Source organism: Hippoglossus hippoglossus, chromosome 17 (genome assembly GCF_009819705.1).
Source record: "Hippoglossus hippoglossus isolate fHipHip1 chromosome 17, fHipHip1.pri, whole genome shotgun sequence".
In the NCBI taxonomy this organism is placed as follows: Eukaryota; Metazoa; Chordata; class Actinopteri; order Pleuronectiformes; family Pleuronectidae; genus Hippoglossus; species Hippoglossus hippoglossus.
This window is the reverse complement of record NC_047167.1, coordinates 12,296,785-12,319,045: the sequence shown is the minus strand read 5'-3', so window position 1 is coordinate 12,319,045 and position 22,261 is coordinate 12,296,785. Positions and strand designations below refer to the sequence as shown.

General features: G+C 43.5%; 1 protein-coding gene across 1 annotated transcript in view; it reads left to right on the top strand.

Annotated features, from left to right (window-relative positions):
• Window positions 1–22,261, top strand: part of kcnab1b (potassium voltage-gated channel, shaker-related subfamily, beta member 1 b) — a 34,195-nt gene that overhangs the window by 5,172 nt on the left and 6,762 nt on the right. The window contains exons 3-9 of the mRNA XM_034613375.1: window positions 8,036–8,079; window positions 12,404–12,441; window positions 13,047–13,126; window positions 13,715–13,759; window positions 15,591–15,635; window positions 17,323–17,366; window positions 20,997–21,083. Of these exons, the coding sequence (XP_034469266.1) occupies window positions 8,036–8,079; window positions 12,404–12,441; window positions 13,047–13,126; window positions 13,715–13,759; window positions 15,591–15,635; window positions 17,323–17,366; window positions 20,997–21,083 (383 nt within the window). The remainder of the gene's footprint in view (window positions 1–8,035; window positions 8,080–12,403; window positions 12,442–13,046; window positions 13,127–13,714; window positions 13,760–15,590; window positions 15,636–17,322; window positions 17,367–20,996; window positions 21,084–22,261) is intronic.

The following is a 22,261-nucleotide window of genomic DNA, read 5'->3' as shown; positions in this document are numbered from 1 at the left end:
AGTGCATGGCGTGTGCACTTGTGTGTGGCTCTGAGGATGCACACTGGGCACAACTGAAGGCGTAGCAAGTTGAAGCAGAAGATGCAGAGCGAGCGAGCATGAACTAATGATACCACCATCCGCGGCATTGTAGTTGTCATGGCGATCCAAATATAGAGTATACTTTTAATCGTGGTGGCCCCCAGCTGCAGCCTTCAATGGCCATTTGACCTCATATAGCTTTTAAAGGTAGGATTCGGGCGCATCTTTCAACAGAAATGGAATATGATATTCATAATTATGCTTTCTTTACCTCGGAATGAGCTTTTGTATCATCTCCGTCTATAAATGGCTCTCTTCACTAAATCCTGCAATCTGAACCTTCAAAATAACATACAAACAACACACATACGGGGCAAAACATGCAAAATAACACACCACGATGATGTTGTTGACTCCACAAGTTGGGCAGATTCCTGGTACGGAGCCTGGAATGAAGACCATAACGGTCAGTAGGCAGCAGAAGGCCTTTTGTCAGTCCAGGAGGTTCTGGGGAAAGATTCCGCTTGGTTGGTTCGGAGCTGGGCTGCAGATGGGCAAACAAAACTCCCTTCTGTTGGTTCCTTGTCATGCAGGCTTATCAGTGACAAGCAGAGACAGAGGCCCTCCACTGCTGTGTATACATCATGTTATACACGATTAACGTATAAAACAAGTGGGGGGTTTTGTGCACGATAAAAAAATCAGAGAATGTTGTTCACACTGGTCATTTCAAGATAACGCACTCTGCACATATTTGAGCTGAAGGTTTTGGAGGAAAACTGAAAGAGTTTGTGTATGGGTTTGTTTGTGTGAGCCGCCCCAAAGCCAGTGTCATCCTTGCATTCATGGGTGACTCTGCTGCGCCTCTAGCTCGACCCTTTAATGAAAAAATTGTCCTCCCGCTGTTTAATAATCCAGTGGGCACCAGACCTCAAAGCAAAAACACTGGTGTATACGTGACTTCTGCAGAACACTATCATTTCTTCACCTAAATCACGGGCTGAGGCTTAAAAAGTAGAGATGACTTGCTTTGTGCTAGGGTCATAAAATGGGAAACCACTCTCAATCTGCTGATTTTGTTTTAAATAGCATTTTTCTACAAATCATTGGTTGTGTTTCGACAAGGTGTATCGATGCTTGTGAGGATTACACAGCAGCCATAGTGAAGACGGATGCAACCCTCTCCCTCCGTCTGCCTTTCCAAACAAAGATAAGATTTAGATGTTCGGCTGCAGTGGCACTTGTCCATGATAAATGCATCATCAATCGTACTTTGCAAGGCGATTGCTCTGTTTTTTGTTTGTGTTTTGCAGTGCAATCTGCACATCTGCACTCACAGAGCCTGGCGAGCGTGCGTTTGCCTTGGCAGCGTGTGTCCAGCCTCTCTGAGAAGCTATTCCCCCCAGCTTTTCATCATGAATCAAAAGTCTTAATCCCCCTTTAGCGAAGTAGATGCTCTTCATGTTCCCACATCATTTACCACAGTTCTTGTTTCAACCGTTGGCCTGTGATGTGTAGGTCCAATAATATGAGCCAGGGTGTTGCACAACACGAAGCCTGTCCATGGAGCTCCACTCTGCCTAAAGACTAAACAAGCCCCCGAGGATACGAAGTGCCCAGTCTCTCTGTTAAACAGCCAGGACGCTTGCATGGACTCTGCATTTTAATTAAAGGTCACGACTAAAATGCTTTACTGCAAGCATAATGGTTTTATAATAGAGTTTCTTTCCTGGCAATTTTGGCTCGTTCCGCTAATTGGAAGCGGTGAAACAGAACAACACCACAGCTGCATGTGGAACACATACAGAATAAAAATGGTTGTGAATCAGGTTTGTTGTCGGCAAAACTTTATTTATTATGAGATACACTCGACCTTAAGAATCGATTTGTGCCGTCGTTATGGGGCTGATATCGTAGTAGTGATATTTGTGTGTGTGTGTGTGTGTGTGTGTGTGTGTAAAGTTGTGTAACTGTATTTTAATCTGTGCATTGTAAGATTTGTAAATGTGTAAAAAATCTGATTACACACACACACACACCCACACACCCAAGATTTATGCAGATTTCTTTACGCATTCAAAATTCGACACACACAAACATTCAGATACAGTTACACAAATCTCCACACACAAACGCACACAATATTCCTACAACACTGGCCTCTTATAGTGTTTATGGTGTGTTGTCTATAATTGTAATTGCACCCTGGGGGGTTTTCTTTCTCATAAGCCTTTGCATACTATTTTGGTTTGTTTACATAAATACTTGAACGTGATCGTGCACTCAGATTTCCTGCTGACTTAAAAATGCACCTAAAAATAACACGTGGAGAAGAAGCTACACCTAAAGAGATGCCGTGACATACTTTCTATCAGCACTGTACGAAGGTTTTCTACTCATCGTGAATTTTTTTTTTTTTCTGCGCTGCCGATCTCTCTCTGAATTTCACGGCGTACAAGAATCAACCACTTCAGATCTGCCCACATCTTTTTCAATACAGGATCAACCCACAGTTCAGTCATGTGTCTCTGCCAAAAATACAGTTATTCTGTGTGAGACTCTCTACCGGCAGCCACTCCGGTTTTATCATATGATGTTTAAATTAAAGGGGGAAAAAAGAAATGTTCAAATATTTGTAACAACCGACCAGAACACAGTAAAATAACAGTGTGTACATAAAAAAGAGTGTTTGTGCGTAAAAATGAAGAAGAAAGTTGAAACTATGTCGACTTTGGCCCTGTGGAAATACTAAGGAAAAGTCAAATCCGGACTCTTGTACTTTATAGCACACACACTCTCTCTCTCTCTCTCACACACTCACACAAACATACACAATATGCAGCCCCCCGTAGGGAGTTTGCTGTCATTTCCTATTTCCCGTTCTGTGTCATATAGAAGAATTCAACTGTAGAGGGTGTTTGATCTGCTTAGACTTGGGGCTTGGACTTAAAACTCAGTGAGCCTCAGTCTATTGCTGCCGCCTCTTGGTTTATTTCTCTCTTTCCCTCTTAATTTCTCTCTGTCTCCTTCTCTGCTCCGTCCATGAGGCCCATGGCCTTTTTCTTCTCCCCATAGCAACTCAGCTGCAGCTTTTCTTTCACATTTCATCTCTTCATTTTTCTCCCTCAAAGTGCTTGATTTCACTTCCCTACTTTCTTCCCACCCACACGCGCCCCGGCTTTGATATTCTTAGAATACAACCCGCCTTTCTCCTCTGCACTGATTTATCTTGATAACAACATTATGGCCGCCATCGGGAGAGCGGTGGAAAACCGAGGAGGTGGGCGTTGTCTAATCCCTCCGCCCATCAAGGTGGCCTTGTGTGGGTTTGCTTAGTCTACATTAATCCCCCAGCGAGTGAGAAGTTTTATCTGTTTACTCGCAACCTTGACAAACGTGTTGGCTGACAAATATTGATTCAAGCAACCCGGCGTCGGGAAATAAACCATGAGAAATGCCCCAGTGTGATTTGAGAGCCATATCATTGCTTTCCAGGAAAAAATAAATAAAATACATCCTCCCACAAAAGAGAGGTCAGTTCTTCTGAGATTTTAAGCGCAGTAAATAAGCCAGATGTTCATTTGATAGTGTTTTTATTTCAACGGGGGATCCGCTGAGAACAGAGAGGGCTACTTACAGTAGCAGCTTGCAGGATGTTCATAAGTGGTGACAGGTTTGTGTGAGGGGGCGTTTTCAAATGACTCATTTGTCATTTTACTTCAAGGCTTCTTTTGGGCACCATTCAAGCATGAGGGAGCGAGCCACACTCACTGGCTTGCAGAGTTGTTTATGTGCAAGTTTGTATAGACAAGTTGTCCTTTCCCTAGTGCAGTTAGTGTACTATTTACAAGATATTATATAAAGAATTTACATTCTGTGTCTTGGCAGCACTGTTTTCTTCCCCCTCTCTGTCTCCTACATACAACACACAAACACAAGCTTTCTCTTAACCAAAAAAGGTGTTACATTTTCTCCCCTTTGTTGCAAATGACACGCTGTAATCCCCTGAATCATTAGCTCCCTTTGCAGCGGGCCTCTGCTGGCAGCAACATCCTAGGCCCGGACAGATCTATTAATGCATCTTCGCGAGCTGCGTGTGGTTAATAACCAGGTGCGGCCGATGCTGCCGCTTCCTGACACCCCAGAAAACACCAGGGACAAGAATACAGACGCGAGGCGGGCGGCTTCTCCGGCTGCTGGACGTCGGCTTTGTTTATGCCCTATTCTTAAGAAAACATTTGAAGCAGCAGCTGTATATTTACTTTATGGAGGATCTCCCCCCCAAAAAAAGTGAGCTTAGTGAGGACAAGCAGCTTTATTTGGAAATGGAGCGAACTTGCAAATTGGAGATAGTTTGTATGAATCATGAATCATTAAAACTGTATCGACCTGAAGGGCACTCAGGGACTTCATACATCCACCAAGTCCCAACAGTCTCCTCATGAAACCACATTTAAATTCACTAGATCCAGATTTAAATGTGAATCTGCACCTAATTGCCAATTGCTAATTGCAAACTCATAAACATTCTATTTCTTTTTCATCAAGATCTGTGAATCATCCTCTGAGAAATCAACAGAAATCTTGAAAAACACAATATTAAAGAAAGTGGGAAAAAAATCCTGGATCCGCCTCCTGACCTAAATCCACACCAACATTTGATGATGTCTCTCTCGACCACTGTCCCATCCTTCCAATGAGAATCCCATCAGGAGTTTTTATGTTATCCAATTTGTTTTTGCCGCACCAAATTTCAGATTTATAGATATCAGCTCCCTAAATGAGCCCAATTATTTGGATCTGCACTAAAGTTAACATATTCCTCCTTGGTCACAAAGTTCCATGGAAATCAATCACGTAGTTTTTTGCGTAATCCTGCTAATAAAAAAACACAAGCAAATAAAGAAACAAAACCTCCTCGTCAGTGGTAATGAGGAGAGAAGGTCAATGTTGGTATCATTTTCCACAACTTCAGCAGTGACCTGCAATAAATGCAACCAAACAGACACACATTCACTTGACCTATAGTGCAGCCCCCCCCCTGCCGACACTTTCATGGATCAGAACTATCAGATCTATAATACATCAGAGAGACGGAGGACACAATGCCCAAACTCCTCCGTCATATCAGACACGTCCGACCATTTGTAACTGCAGCGAGCTCCATCTCCCTGTTTCCTCCTGTCCTGTTCCCACCAGCGCCTCGATTACACTCAATGCATCAAACAATCCATAGATACATTGAATCACTCAAGGTGTTTATATACAAACACTTTGATTTATATGTTTTCCCTCTTTATCTGGGCAGCTTGGCGGAACAGCTGACTCGATGATGGATGCTTCTCCATATTGGACTTCTAAATGAATCGGGCACGGTTAGATGGCGCGGCCTCAGATTGGTCTACCTTCGTCTCGACAGGCTCAGGCCATTTGTCGTCACAACAAAACAACTGCTGAGATTTTTTTTTTACAGCCTCATTTGTTGTAATTATAAGTAGATACTTTCAAAACCAAGCAGGACGGAAAAATCCATACACCGTAATTGTACGTGGACATAATCTCCTGTGAAGATGAAGTGTGGTGCTGGTGAGAGTGGCTCCTCGTGTGTGCATCATGCGGCCTTCATGACTCCGTCAGACAAATATGTCTCAATTTCACAGTGCCTGCCTCAAATCGTTTCGCTCGTCTGAAGAAGGCTGCTTGTCCTTGCACAATCCCCCTCGGGCTCCAGTCTTCCTTCAACTGCGTTCCACATCCCGCCGAGGGAAGACACCTGTGGCGGCCGGAGGCAGAACCATCTGTTCTTGCCGATGTTAAGCCATTAAACGCTCGCTCCCCATGAGTTCCCCTCTCCGTTGGTCTGCATGCGGGAAAGATTGTAAAAAACTGGATTTGAGGCGGAGAGCTGAGACTCGAGCCTTGCATGAACTCTAGGTTTATCTTCCGCGGTGTTAATGAGGGTTGAAAGTGGCGTATCGCATCGCAGCAGATCAGCTGGAGGTAAACTGACTGTTAGGGAGGAGCTGCGTACCAGGAGGTGCACCGTTACACAGTTAATAGGTAGAGAGACACATTACGGATTAGGATTTGAGGCACATGTGCGAGGTGCTATCTTGGGGAATGCTGGTACGATGCAGCCTCAGTGCTTGAGAGCAGGGCTTTTGGGGATTTTGTAGGGGGAAGACAAAAAAGCCTGAGGATCGAAGGGCTCCCTGCTGTAACAGAATGTCAAAGCCTCTGAGTATAAGACGAGGGCAGTGAGTGAAGGGGGGAAACAGTGAGCCAACTCCCCCCCCCCCCCCCCCACTGCTGCAGTACAAACACTCATTTTATCTTTTCAATTTTGAGTAGAATACATGTCAGTGTCTGTAGAAAGCCTGAGAAGGTGGGCTCCACATTGATTGAGTAAATCAACGCCCCCTCTGTCTCCTTTCTGATTCATGATTCAGGTGTGTGTGATACATGAGAAACTATCAGCCATTGTTATTATTAAACTCACTTACAATCGATCTTTTTTGTTTCCCACATTGTAAACTCCATTATAGCAAAATTGCTGCATGTTATTGCTTTTCGGTCTCTCAAGTGTGGAAGCAGCAAACAGGAGATTATAGTACGGTGGCAGAGATGTCTCCCATGAGTGCTTTAACAGAAAACAACACAACTACATTGATTTTGAACATGAAATGTGCAGAGTTACTTACTGTGATCCGTCATTGCTGAAAACCTGGATGAATCAGTCGCCCCTTAAAATCAGATGCTTGTCTATTTAAGGTGTTACGGTACAGGTGCTTGGAGTGGCCAAAAAGGAAAGAACACACCTGTACCGTGCTCATTTCATGGTCAACATCTGTTGTTGCTCACTTCTGTTGTGGTTGTGTTTTTGTTGTGTGGCTTTTGTATTTTTGTTGAGAGTTTTGGAGCTTTGTTGTTACTATTGCAGTTGTGTTGTGGCCGTGTTGTGGCTTTTGTGGCCGTGTTGTGGCTTTTGCGGTTGTGTTGTGGCTTTTGCAGTTGTGTCGTGGCTTTTTCGGTTGTGTTGTGGCTTCTGCGGTTGTGTTGTGGCTTTTGCAGTTGTGTCGTGGCTTTTGCGGTCATGTTTTGGCTTTTGTGGTTGTGTTGTGTCTTTTGCGCTTGTGTGAGACGTCTGTATTTTAAGTAAATATTTATACACATTTTGTCCTTGTGAAATAATGTTGTAGGTGAACCTCACCTTTTGTGTGTGTGTGTAAAAAGGTTGTGTAGCTATAAAAATTGTTTCTGCATGTGTGAAAGTTGTGTGGCTGTAGAAATATTTCGTATTTATATGGAGAAATGTTTTTGCCACTGTAGAAGTATGCGGGGGAAGTGTACTTCACATTTGTGCAGGGATATTTTCGATAGTGAGTTTTCACAGTCTCAGAGGCAGACACACACATTTCCTATCGATGCATGCGACCCTGAAGTTACAGCTACAAACCTCGAGCTACAAGTGCAGATCATGATCCTGTTTTTCCTCTTGAGCTGAACAGCCAATCAGTTCGATTCCCACCAACGAACCAATCAGAACGCTGCCCACTGACATTTGTAATTAAATAACCCACCTGTGTCTCAGAGGAGTTCGCCTCTGCCTCGTCGATGTTCAAATCCTTTATGAAAAGAGAAAGCCCTGATTGGACAGTCTAGATTCATCTGATTGGATGGTCAGTGGGCAGCGTTCCGATTGGTTAGTCGTGATTTGTACCTGTAGCTCGAGATTTGTAGCTGGAATTTCTAATTTGCGTGTCTGACTCTCAGACTTTGAGAAAACTCACAATTGACAATATCCCTGCACAAATGTGACTTACACATCAACCACATATTCCTACAGCTACAAACTGTTTTACACACAAAGTGACACACAATGACAACATTATTCCACAAGCACAAAATATCAGTTACCGTAATTTGATTCTTTACATTGTTACTGAATCACATCTTGACTGATGACACATGGAGCCAAATCAACTCCTCTTCATACTCTGCTTTTTCTTCGTAGGAACCTTGGGAAATCTGGATTGCGTGTCTCGTGTCTGGGGCTCGGTGAGTACATATGATTAGCTTAAGAGGTGAATGTCTTAATGATTTCATTAGCATCCGAGTGCAAACTCAACTCGTCTGTGTGCCTGTGTGTGAGTGTGTGTGCGGAGAGAATGTAGCGACAGCAAATAGGGCACATTCTTCTGAATTTCATTAAGTCATTTCACACCGGTCTCAATCTCATGAATCTTTCATACACATATGTAAAGTCATGAGGGACAAAAGCAGCTGTTTGCAGAGACGTAATATTTCCCCTGCTAATATTTAATCAACAGCATCGCTTTCAAACAAACACAGTTATCTCACATATCCAATGCACGCCGGAGGGTAGACGCTCACAGTCATGTTGATGGGACTGATTCGTCGGAGTGAGTGTGTGCTCTGGCCATGTCTTTATATGTGCATGTGTGTTGTCTTGCAGCATGTGTGTGCCACGTCACTCGTTGAGGGTGTGTCTCTGAATGCTAATTAACTTTACAAAAGCAAAATAATGATGCCCTGTTGCCCCGCCTCATGTAGATACTGAATATATCTGGAATGTCATACCTCCGTCAAGGTCCCCTTAAGAAACCACATTTAAATTCACCAGATCCAGATTTTCATTTGAATCCACACCAAAGTTCACACACACATAAAGATACAGAATATCTACAGTATCTGATGAGTCCAGAAATCTCTGTCTGTGTGTATGTGGAACACAAATCTTGAGAACTGTTCATCTTACCAGCTTAAAACTTGGTATGTGTATTGTTAAGGGCCCCACGAAGGGCTGTGTCGAATTTGGTGTGATTTGTACAATCCAAAGTTCAATATTATTAACTTGTAATAAACAGGTTACCAGCACTCTGCAGCCGCGGCGACTGAGACTCGTCAATATAATTTACACTTTCTTTCAGATTTTTATTTGGACCAATTGCCCTATGTCGTATAAATATAAAAAATATAAAGATCCGTGCCAAAAGTTCGTCCTTGACCGATACCACATCCTTCCACTCAGTTTCATAATAATCCTAATGGTCATAATGATAGAAGGTCTTTGAATGAGATACTTGACTGTCTCTGCAGTGATTTCAGCCTCAGCAGCACAGAACAAAAGGGAGGAATAATAAATGGGGAGACCACTTAAATAGATTCGTTTCAAGCCTCGATATTGGCAAGCCTCAGCCGTGCACAAGTGCCCTTGAGCAAAACATTGATTCCTTCTTGTACCAATTTTCTGTGGAAAGGAGCAAGGGGGAAGAAAATCGACTGCTGGGATCAAAACACGTCTCTTTAGTGTTTGATTCCATGTGGGTTCCTGCGTTTCACTGTCTGAACTGCATGTTCAGATTTAGACATTTTTGGGGGGAAAGCTTATTTTAGCAAAAAGATAAAATCTCAAAGTCGACAGCCAATCCCACTGTACCGGCACCTCTAAAGATTACTAATTAACATATTATAACTCCTTTCTTTAATCCACACAAAAACTGTTAAACTTGAAAAGGTAAAATTAAAGTTTTCAAATGTGGTTTTAGTGAGGGTAGATTCTTTTTTTCCTTCATGCAGTCTTCCTCTTCGCTCCAGTCTTTAAGATGAGCTAAGCTAATAGCTTCTGCCAGTGGAATCACATTACTGTACAGACACGAATGGTGTGTACATTCTCCTTTATCTCTGAGCAGAAAGTTAAGTAGTGTATTTTCAAATTGGCTACAGGTTTTGCACTAGATAATCATTGAGAACAATAATTATACATTTGATCATTGCCAGTTTAGAAAAATGGGGCTGAGCCTTCACCAGTCTGGTCAACTAGAGATTTCACGCCAGCTTCTGTAATTATTTCTCATTACTGGGACACGACAGGAGCAGCATGTGACAGGATCAGGCGACAGAAGAGCGGGAGCAGAAAATCTAAAGTCTAACAAAATTCTGTGTTCACACTGTGCTGCTCTTCTTCCTACATCACTGTAGCGTGTGCATGAGTGCATTCACTTGTGTGAGGATGTAGCTGGCCTCACACGACCCAAGCCAAAGTGAGATACATGGATTTGTGTATTGTTGACTTAAATAGTGCAACTTATCATTAGTGTTTTATCTTGTGGCAGATTATATTTATTTTATGGCAGATGTCTCTTTGCATGAAGCTGGTGGAAAAGAGAGCTTAAGGTTTCTTGAGGAAAGTCAGGAAGAAAAGAAAAAGTAGTGCCTGTCTCCACAGATGGTAAATGGACCGTATTTATATTTTGCTTTCCCAGTCTTATCGACAACTCAAGTCTGATTCACCCATTCACACACACATTCATGCAGCGACCCTATATGCATTGCTTTTTTCTATCATACACTGTTGACACAGCCCTCAGGGGCAATTTGAGGTTCAGGGTCTTTCCCATGGACACTTTCAAAAGAAGACTGGAGGAGCTGGGAATCAAACCACCGACTTTTTGGTTATTGGACGACCTGCTCTGTCTCTTGAGCCACACACACAGGGAGTAAATGCTCATATATTTACTCGAGAAATACATCAACCAATAAAGCAAGAAAACAATGTAACTGTATAGTCTTGAAATTTGGGCAGCAGATAATAATTGAATTTTTTTTTATTACATGACTCTTTGCCATCCTAGAAAAACATCCTACACATATCTGCTGCCAGACTTTGCCAGGCTCTCTGCTGCAGTTTCACTTGTGCAGTTGCAGATTTAACAACAACTTCTGCATTATTTCTCATTAGTGGGAGATGGCACGCAGCATGTGACAGGATCAGGCAACAGAAGACTGGGAGGAGAGTATCAAAAATTCGAACAAAACCTCTGTTCAGCCTATTCTGTTTGAAGGAAGGAGAGAAGCTGGAGCTTCCCCCTGACTGTATCGTACACAACTGCAGTCAGCGCTCATCGATGATCACCACAACCAAAACTGTAAATGAGCCAGTTGTAGGCAAAGAAGCAAATTCATGTTTAACATCTGTCGCATGGTAAAAAGGCAACGGGATATAAAATAAAATGTTGGTTTCCTACTGAGTCCACATTATCTCAGCTACACGTATAGTTACAGTTCTGTAGCCCTATTTTTACCATAAAGCGACTCAATGCAACTACATCTGCTGTATCCAGATTTTTATTTGGATCTGCACCTTATTACACACACTCATTACCTGGAAAATGGGTAAAATGTCAATGGCCTCTCTCACAATGTTAAAGAAAGTGGAAAAAAAATCCTGCACCCACTCCTTTGATCGAGTCCTTATCAAAGTTTAATGAGCTCTTCCTTGGCCGGTGTCACATCCTTGCACCATGACTTGTGGGAATCTGTACAGCAGCTTTGACCTCATCCTGCTCACGAAACAAACAAACCAACAAACGAACAGAGCCCTAACCTTTAACGGACAGAGGTGACCTTCCTCATCTAGGGAAAATCATGCAAGGAATGGATAGGACTGATGAGGACAAAACAAGATAAGACAGACATGATATTAAGCCTATCAACGAACTATAGCCTCAACTGTGCAGTGAAAGAACCATGATTATCGGATGTCTCTTGTTGTGCCATGTTGGCGGGAAGCAAGAGAGTAGAGAACAGAACCAAAACATGACCCACTATTTGCTAGTCATGAATGGTAGTAGAAGGGATGTCAAGAGCATGGTTTCTGTGCCAACACAAATTAGCATACAGAAAAATAATGTGCTCACCTGCAAAAATGACCTGATAGGAACCAACAGCTAAGGCTGTACAGCAAGTCCCCTTATGAAACCACATTGAAATTCACTAGATCCTGATTTTTATTTGGATCTGCAGCAATTTGCATACACTCATAGATATCAGTCCTCTACACATGCCAGATTTTTGTCATCGAGATCCATGAGCCAATACTTTATCTCACAATGTCAAGTAAAGGGTAAAAAATCCCCGCCCCTGGTCTGGAGCTACAAAAAAATTTGATTTAATGGGTTTCGTCCCTGATTCATGTCGTATCTTTTCACCAAGGTTGCTATCCATCCAGTCTAATTCTGCTAACAGACAAAGAAACAAACTTTTTATCAAGTAAAATGCTCATCACAACTCAACAACTTCTTTTAAATTCAACACATCTATAAACATTAGATACTGATGTGACATTCATTGGGCCTTTTCTCTTTAAATATATCAGCACTCAACCCTGACGTTTGGCTGTGATGGCTGTAGGGTGTTTATGGTGTTTTTGTCATGTGTCATGTGTCCAAGCCAAAATGTCAATGTAAGAATTAATGCGTGACTTAAATAGTTCCCTAGCTTTTTATATATGCCGAAGGTCTTTTATGTTTTTTTTGTTTGTTTCAAAACTCTTTGACATCTTTGACGTTCCCCTCCACAGGCACGTGGGTAACATTCGGAGGTCAGATCTCTGATGAGGTAAGACGTTATGTCAGATCCATCTTTCAGGCATCACAGCTCATGAGCGGATGAAATCTTGTCTTATTCCTTGAGCTGGCAAATGAGTGTGAGTAGGCCACGGTAATCATTGTCCCTGTTGGCTCTACCAAGGCCAAGTGATCAGGTCCTACTCCTCCCCGTCAGTGGGTCCTGCTTCAGTGGCTCGTTCTGGCCATGAATGGGGGGGGGACACTGAATTGGGGACAGCTCATCACTGCCTGATGACCACTGGGACTAATTGACACAAATAGAAACAGAATCAACAAAACAAAACAGGGAGACGAGTACAGAAGAAGAAAGACGTCAAGACCGATGTACGGCTCTGCATGAACCGCGGGCACAAGAACTAGGTCAAAAAGAGTCTGAGAAATATATTGAGCAGTAAACAACTTTAATCAACAAGCAGCCTGTACTGTCTTCCTGTTGATGAGGATCTCAGCTGCATTTTCACTCTCCTTGCTTTTCTGCAGGGAATTTCTCATCCTCATCCTTCTTTTCTCTCAAATGTAATTTGAATATTATTTATAGCCACGTATTAAACCACAAAGGAGTCAATCAGCGTCAACTTCTCTCGTCTTTGTCAGGTGGCGGAGCAGCTGATGACCATCGCCTACGAGAGCGGGGTCAACCTGTTCGACACAGCAGAGGTCTACTCGGGGGGGAAGTGAGTGACGCCTCTTATTTGTGACCGCATCCATCCCACAACCGCAGAATCTCTGGTCTTTGCACAGCTCTCCTCCCTCACACGACACACGATGTTAACTGGGTTCAGCCCCCAGAGCAGAAATTAGTCACCAGAGGAGGCCAAAAAATGAAAGCTAGCCTCGACTCTAAAGTGATTAACATAATCGTATTCATCACTGGAGGCTGCCCATTATGTTCACAGCTCCTTCCAACTTTATAGGTCTGGACATTGTCGCGGTGAATAATGCGGGACCCAGTGCAGCCGCATGGGGATGAATATTAATTTCAAGGTTGCTGGTGAAGTTCAGGCGTACGACACAAGAGGAGTTTGGTCTTTATCTTGAACTCCTTCTGATTTTAATCAGATATTCACGCTGCAGATGTTTGGCAGATTACAGTCATGCTTACATGCTATGAAAGAAATGGCAGCGTGAGATACTGTATAATCCCATCATCTCCTGTGTGTGTGTGTGTGTGTGTGTGTGTGTGTGTGTGTGTGTGTGTGTGTGTGTGTGTGTGTGTGTGTGTGTGTGTGTGTGTGTGTGTGTGTGTGTATTTCTCTTCATAGAGCAGAGATAATCCTGGGAAACATCATCAAGAAAAAGTGCTGGAGGTAAAGTACAATCTCAAAGATTCACAATGTGTTCTAAGAATAGGTTTGAATGTGTGTATGTGCACACACACCCACACACACACACACACACACACACACACACACACACACACACACACACACACACATCAGATTGTGTGGACCCTCGAACATTACGCTCACATGTCACTGTTGAAGCTCTCATTCCAAACACATGGGTATTATGATGATGCTGCACAGCCTCCACACTTCTGGGAAGGTTTTACACAAGATTTTGGAGCCTGGTTGCAGGGATTTGCTTCCCGTCAGCCAAAAGAGCTTAAGTGAGGTCAGGTATTAATGTTGAGCTATAAAGCCTGGCTCGCAGTCGCTGTACCAATTTATCCCAAAGGTTTTTGGTTCAGGGCCAGAAAACCACCTTGTTGTACACTTGGGGCCACTTTCATGTTGGAACAGGAGAGGGCCGGTCCTCTGTGAGATATTTCTGTCCGGACCCAAGTGATGGACCCACCGACAGAGACGTGCCAGAAATATGTATTGCCTCTTATTCCTTCTTTTATCTTGTGAGCCATTAGATTTATATTAGGACCCCAGGTTGGGAGCTACTCATGCAGAAACATTTGTGTTGCATTAAAACTTGTGTGTGTGTATTTCTGTACTTATATCTTTGTGAGGACCATTGAGCATAGACCTATACAGTGTGAGGACTCTTTGTTCAGTCTTCAGTTTTTCCAAAGGCCTATTTAAGGGGCCGTCCTCTGAAGGATGCACCCCCTGAATCAAGACACAGCATGGACACTAGGGAGTGTAAGTGTCAAGTGTCACCTAAAAAGTCCCTCATTAAAACCATAACTAATAAGGAATGAATAAATTAGACAATATAATAATTACACAAGGCCAGAGACACAGGTGGGGCAGCGGGAGGTTTAGTTCTTCTCCCAACCTCTGTTAACCTCGGTTAAATAAAGGAAGCTGAGGCATGTTAATATGACAATCTATAATTAAAAAAATTATAATAACAGCAATAATACACATAATAATCAATAATGGATGAATGAAATGAGTATATTTAGTGTTATTCGAATTGATTAAAGACCAATTGAAATAACGATATACTGTACACTCATGCACACCAGGGGTGCTAGTGTGTGCATGTGTGTGTGAGTGTGTGAGTGTGTGGGTGGGTGGTGCAGACTGCATCCCTCTCTCTAACAGCTGAAAGTTTTAAACAAGCATTAATTCACTGCAATCTCTCGACCCATCCAATTCATTTTTGTAGAAATGCAGCAACAGAACATTTGCAAATGACTCACAGTTAAAATACCAAGCAGGTTCTGATGAGTGTGAGCAGCAGCACAGAAAATCTTCAATTGCATTTGTACAAATTGTACAAATGCAATATCACACTACAGTAGTAAGGTTTACTTATGTGCATTGCCGTTTAAAAACCCATGCCAGCTCTCTGCCTGACATCACCTCAACTCTGGATCTGTTTAAATTATTGATCATTAAAGCATGGGGGGGGGGGGGGGGGGGGGGGGTTTATAGTGAGGCAGCTATCTTGTTAGATTTCACAGAAAATCGTCTCCGCTGTAATTTTTCATACTTGATGAATGACAGGAGCGCAGCCCATCTGCTACTTCACACTGCAGCAGAAAAGTTGACTGGAGGACGCTGCGATCATTAAAGATATAAGACGATGATACAGTTGCATGTGCACACGTGCAGTTGTGATCATGCTGACACACATGCACACAAACACACACAAGCACACACAAACACATCTCTTTGAGAAAGTTAACTTTTAAGTTTTCTTTTTGTCCTTTGATGGTTTCTGTCTTTCTTCCCTCAGGAGATCCAGCCTGGTGATCACCACGAAGCTCTACTGGGGAGGAAAGTAAGTGTGTGTGCATGCATGTGTGTGTGTGCGTGTGTGTGTGTGTGTGTGTGTGTGTGTGTGTGTGTGTGTGTGTGTGTGTGTGTGTGTGTGTGTGTGTGTGTGTGTGCTTCTCAGATGTTCAGGCTCTCTCACCGACAACAGGCAGCACATTCAAACGTACGCCTGCGGACACAGAGCGTGATATGGGATTGAACACTTTCGAGAAGCCACTGGCAGGCAGGCTGAGTGGCATACACACATACACGTAGCAACATGGCCACGTTCTCACCCGCTCCGTCTTACCCGTCCTCAGCCTTCTGCTTCTCTGTCACGCTGAGGAATTCTGCTCTCAATCTGCATTAGTCACATTTTTCTTGCTGTTTAAGTCTTCAGGCTCGTACCGAGGCTCCTCCAGGACATCCACATGCGTCCTCTGGTTCCTTTTACGTATCTGATGTAGATCAGTAGAGTAGGGCCCGGGTGTAATTGTGTAAATTTAATTTCAGCTCATCCTCTCTACGAAATCAGTCTCCACACTGGATGGATTTAGAGAACAACTACTTAACCCCCGACTGAGTGAGCTGTGAGCATCTGAAAGGGTTGTCAAGCAACTCATCGCCCGAACACAGATCTATGTACACTTAATATCTATTGCACTTTTTTTTACCCTTTTGCAGGGACATGAAAATGTGGTGGACATACTGCATGTTCCTGTGTTTTGTAAAACATTGTTATTATTATCATTAACTGTGGCAGGCTGGAACACCACAGGAAGGAGAGAGGCAGAAAGAGAAAGTGTGAAATGAAGCAAGGACCAGGCAAATAACAGACAACTGAGAAAGCAGGAAAAACACAGGAGCAGAAAGAAGCTAAAGGAATGAAATGGGAAGAAAAATAAAGGGACAGGGACAATCATATAGCTACAGATAGAGTAATGACAGGTGAGATTATTGAAATATCACTGAAGCACAATAAGCACGCTTTGTTTGCAGGTGTTTTGGTTTGCGTGACCCACAGCTTTAATGTTTTTGTTTACCTGCGTCGCATAGTACTCAGCGTGCTCAGCATTACACAGGGGTAGCGATAAGTGAGTGAACATAATGGAGTGTTTAGCAGCTAATTTTAATAACACAGTTTAGAAAATGACTGATACAGTAACATGAAAGACCATTTTTATGCTGTAAATGGTTAAGGTGGTGGTACATCAAACTATGATACGAAGAACACCACGCTAGAAATACGTTTTCAATTGAAAAAAATATTATTTTATATATATATATAAATTAACATGATAGCCCGTAGAATGTAAAATGAGAAAGTAATTAATTGAGCAAAGTACCAGTATGTGTTTACTTTGTACTGTACAAAACCTGTACTTAAATAACAACTATGGCAACTGTTGGTTAAAAAGTGGCTGGTGTTGTTTCCAGGGTACACAAACATTTTAAAAGCATTACAGTTTCAATATTTATTTTTTTAAATCCATCATAATAATTAAAATTGTTCAAACTGGGAGGTGAACAGTGACAATGCATCTGACACATTGCACAGTCTGTTCTATGGACCCACTGGTTAGTGTTGAGTGGGTGTAATTGTCTTCAGTAATGTGTATTCTGTTATGCAGACAATAATGTGCATCAAATCATGTATGGGCAGGAATGTGTCTTCCCACCCGTGACATGCACTTCTTTCCCTCCTGTTGTAGAGCAGAGACAGAGAGAGGCCTCAACAGAAAACACATCATTGAAGGTAACAAGTCGTTTTCCTCTCCTCCGCTTTGTCCTTCACGTCACCACATCACTCGGAGCCCCCGCTACACTCCTGTAATCTCCCTCTTTTATCTCTCTTCCTCCCGCCCTCTTTGATTCTTCTCAACACATGCAGGCAGATGAATTTTGATGAGGCGATTTCACATCAAATCTCATCATTCGTATCTGTTCATTTGAAATCTGTGACTTTCTAAGAAACTGTTAGAGCCTAGAGTGCGACAAACTTCGCAGCATCCCTTCCCACTCCTCTTCACTCCTCTTTCAGAAGAGTTATGGCCTCGCTCATGCATGTAATGACAAACTTTTCCTATGACCTTGGCCCAATCCGCCCCGCATCCAAAAGAACTCACCATACGGTCCACAGCCTGGTGCCCCTCCTGCAGTGACTCAGCTCTTTCTCACATTATTAGCATTCACTGCTGCCTCTGCCACATTACCCCTAAAGAAGAGAGGGGGGAATGCAATCAGAGAGGGCTGGAATAGAAGGACAAGGAATGAGAAGGAGAATTACTTTTTTCACACCAAGATATTGGGTATACACAGACATGTTAAACGTGGGCAAACCTGCAAATATAAAGGCGATACACTGTCCCTTTGTCGGTAAGAGGAGTTTGACTTTCTGAAAGAACGAGGCGCAAACTGAGAAGGTCTCTCACTTCGTTGTCTTGCCAGTGTTGCATTTTGCACGTTGCAAAGAAAAATAATGTGTTCCCAAGATAAAAAAAAACCCAATAAGTATACAAACCTTCAAAAGGTGCAGACTGCCAAAATAAAGAACATTGAAGCGTTCTTTCAGGTGTCAAGTTCCCATCACTGCTGATAAAAACCAATAAGTTATTTGATCCAGAAGTGAACATCAACTATGCCTTCCCATTGCAGACAAGCGCCTGATGTTGGTGGGTGTTAATGGGGTTTTTGACCGGTGGAAAAGAGGCTAAAGTGAGAGAGAGCTGATGGCAGAGTGGGGAAGTAAAGGTGGCACTGCTAATTAGTTTAACTGAGTTTGCCTGTCCACATGATATCGGTAGCATCTGGGAGAGAAAGGTGTCCCTGTCAACACCGGTGTGGCACATGTCACCACAGGCTAATGAATTGGCTGAGTCAAACAACTGGTGACACCGTCTTCCTGTTGTATGGGCCACCACATTCCAGCCAATGAAGGATTAGACCTGTGCAGTGACATTTCGGTTTGAGGGGCCTGTCACAACTTATGATCAATAGCAGAGATCAGCGCTGATGAACTCTGAGGGGACAGAGAGGCCAAATTCTCTCATTCACCGTTTTCCTCACTGGACAAATGGATTCCTCGACAGTTTCACAGTTTCAAAGAGACTTTTGTTGAACACATCATTAAATGCATTATTCATCATCGCAGATATCTGTAGCCTGGGTTTGTTGTTTATCACCTTTCCTCTGCTCCAAAAATATTCAAAGTCAGTGAACTCCGGCTAATCCACGAGACAGACGAAACTGCTCGTGATGACGGTGCAGGCTCAGATTAAGATCCATGTAATGGGTGTTTCTGGGACTGTGGGAGTGCGGCTGACAGAAGGAGGAATAAGTGGTTCCATCGGTGGTGGGGAGAGCTGGGATTAGCGCGCGTCGAAGAAGCCTCTGGCACTTATCTGCCACGCACACTCACACACACTCAAGAGTGCCGTGTCTCTGTGTTACTCTGCTGTCTTCCTTTGTGACAGCCTCCTGTTGTTGCTTTTCATCTTTCATCTGTTCTCCTCTGTGTGTGTGAGAGGGGTCGGATCTGCTGACATTAGCTTGTTGCCCTCTCATCCTCTCCTCGGTGTGTGGAGTCACTCCTCAAACAGATGCTGAAAGCCGAGCCAAAGAGAAAAGAAATGAGCGCCACCTTTTTTTCCTGACCTCCTTCTTTCTTATTATCCTCTCGGCTTTGAGTTGTTTGGTTGTGTACACACAACCAGGAAAAAAGATCGCACAGGTGCGGTGCAGGTTTTTTCATCCACATAGACTCCTTCTCTCCAGGAGATTGTGGGGTGAACTCAGCTCGACACTGATTTATCCTGAAATCCTCTGTCTGACCTTTTGAAAGTCTCGCTGTGAATGAAACATACTGACTGTTTCTGACATTGTAGCTGTGCAAATTTGGCAGCTCTGTGTTTTTGACGGTAACCTAAAATGAAAAAAAAGAAAAGAATATCAAGCAACCCTGCTTCACCTCATTAAACCCATAGACAGTTTATAAAGATGGACGACCCCACCTCCTCCGTGTTAGCAGATGGGACATGGACCAAACTTAAAAGTCAAAATACACATTAAATATTTATTTCTCTAAGTTTCTTCAGGTTTTGCCGGTTAATTTTCTGGTGCTATTAAAATAATGGGGCGAAATGTCACGATTGACAGCTGAGACTGACTTGTGATTGGTCGAGCGTATTGTTTTGGAACCTCGCTGCCCTCCACAATCGCTAGACTCTGGTTCCAAATGACATCGGGAGCGCGAGATTGCGCGACACCCGTATCCAGGACAGGAGGAGATGGAGATGTGTCGTCTATCTTTATATACAGTCCATGATAGAACCATGATGCCCTCCAGCCCAATGACAGCTTTCCCCTTTACTGGCCTTAATAATTCAGTGATTAAACTGAAGAAGGAAAAAAATTGGAGTATCAGATTAATCTGCCCAACTCTGAGTGGATGAGCAGCTGATGATGTGCAGAAACCATCACTCTGTTACACAAAGAGGTTTTTAATTAATCTCAAACAAGCTCTCTCGGTCAATCATCTCCTCTTAGACAAAACGGTCAGAAACAGGAAATCATCCCCCAGGTGATGATGGGACATCAGATTGATAAAGATTGTGGTTATTTTGAGAACAATGTCAGATTTTGTTGTATGGAAAATTTGAACTCAGTATCCCATAACCTTGGCTCTTAACCAGACTGAACATGACAACTCGGATTTGCTCATGAGCTCTGTCAAAAGATGCTGCAGGCCAGTTGCAGCTGGCGGGCCCATGAGTCACATGTGGTCAACTGTCACTTTGCCACGTTTGTGATCATGCTGACGTCAAACCCCCCAGGATCCAATTTACCCCGTTTTTTCCTTTTACCTGGTGACACAGTGTAAGTGAAAAAAAGGATAGCACTCTCTATTTTCTGTACACTGTTTGGGGAATCACTGAGCGTGAGCGTGCTGCAAAAACAATCACATTTTATTATAAAACTGCACCTATATATATTTGATCCACATGGCGGGGCTGGCTAGTTGTATATGCACAAGGGGCTAATCGGTCTTCTCTGCAGATCCAGACCAATGTGTCCATGTCAGCAGGTATCAAGGGACAAGATTTATCTCTTGCTCACGTGTCTCAATGATACTGTGATAAGTCTCCTGGAGACTCACAGTATCATCGAGACATGTGAGCAAGTGATAAATCTTGTTTACCGCTAATACCACAATATGAGTGAAGGATAAAGCTCCTGGCTTATGGGATATGATTTTACAAATCCTCTTATTGGGAATCAGACCTATTTATTGATCTTTTAACACTTTGGATGATGACACTTTGCAAGCACTCTTTTATCTTCTTAAATATTGCACATCTCTCATCTTCTTTCCTCCTTTGCTCTGCAGGTTTAAGGGGCTCCCTCCAGAGGATGCAACTGGAGTATGTGGACGTGGTTTTTGCCAACCGGCCAGACGGCAACACTCCCATGGAGGGTGAGTGAGTCCTGACAAGAACCCAGAGGGGCTGGCGGAGGGCTGGGGTGGTGACAATGCATGTTGTTCTGTAACATGAGAAGGTGAGAAATACTGACAGGACCGCCGCCCTCGCTGGACCGGCGACCTCTGCCTTTGACCAAAGGGGTTTGTCTTTCTGTGTGTGCGTCTCATCTGACACACATCTCTCCTCCTCTATTTTAGTCCACCAGTCTCCGTCTCTCCCTGTCTCTGTGGGATAGCCAGTTTCCACAGGGTGTCTGAGCTGCACCCGCTCCCAGCCCTCCCTGTTCTTCAGAAGCAGGATTATCTGCCCCCCCCCCTCAGGGGAAGCTGGTGTATTTTTGGGCCGGTCTCACTGGATACAAGCCCTACTGTGCGTTCTGTTCCTTCAACACTCTTGTGCTGCCTTTCACACACACATCATGTCGCCGTTTCTTTTTCTTTTGCACACTTCCAGTTTCTTACTCAGTTAACTGTCTTGTGATGTGGCCACCACAGATACTTGAGCTCCTCTTCTGTCCCACCGTACAAACGCTCGTCCGCAGGTAGTGGGCGACTGAAAGGATGGAGCCCCACTGGTCTCACGGAAATATTTTCCAGGCTTTCCCCTTTGCCCCCCAAACGTCATCCCCAGGGAGCGAGCAGACTGTGGGAAGCCAATCTGTCATACTTATTCTTCCAGGAAACTTGACTGGTCGTGGTGGTGACTGGCAGACCGACCCAGCCGGTCCCATCCAACTTTAGGCTGCCTGTGCAGATGAAGTAAAATCGCTATTGACAACTGACGTCAAAGTCTAATTTGATTTATGGATTCGTTGATCAAGGATGAGGGGATAGAAAATAATCGGAGAGACAATCATCCTGAGCCTGTTGTGCTCTGCAACATTGTTGGTTCATTTATCAGTGTAACAACATTGTGCACATTGCTTCATCCTTCATCACAGCGGGGTAAGGCCATCGTCATAAATCACTGTAGATGGTCTGTCACTTTTAACAACTTCAGGGTTGCGGGGCCATATGCACAGACAGGCCCACAGCACTGGCTATCTTCATGCATTAGCACTTTAAAGTTTCCTAAATAGCTTCTCTTTTAGAGCAGCAGCGCTAATATACGATAAAGTGAGACATATACTCTGCCTCTACCTCTGTGGGCATTCGCAGTACGTAGGACTTGC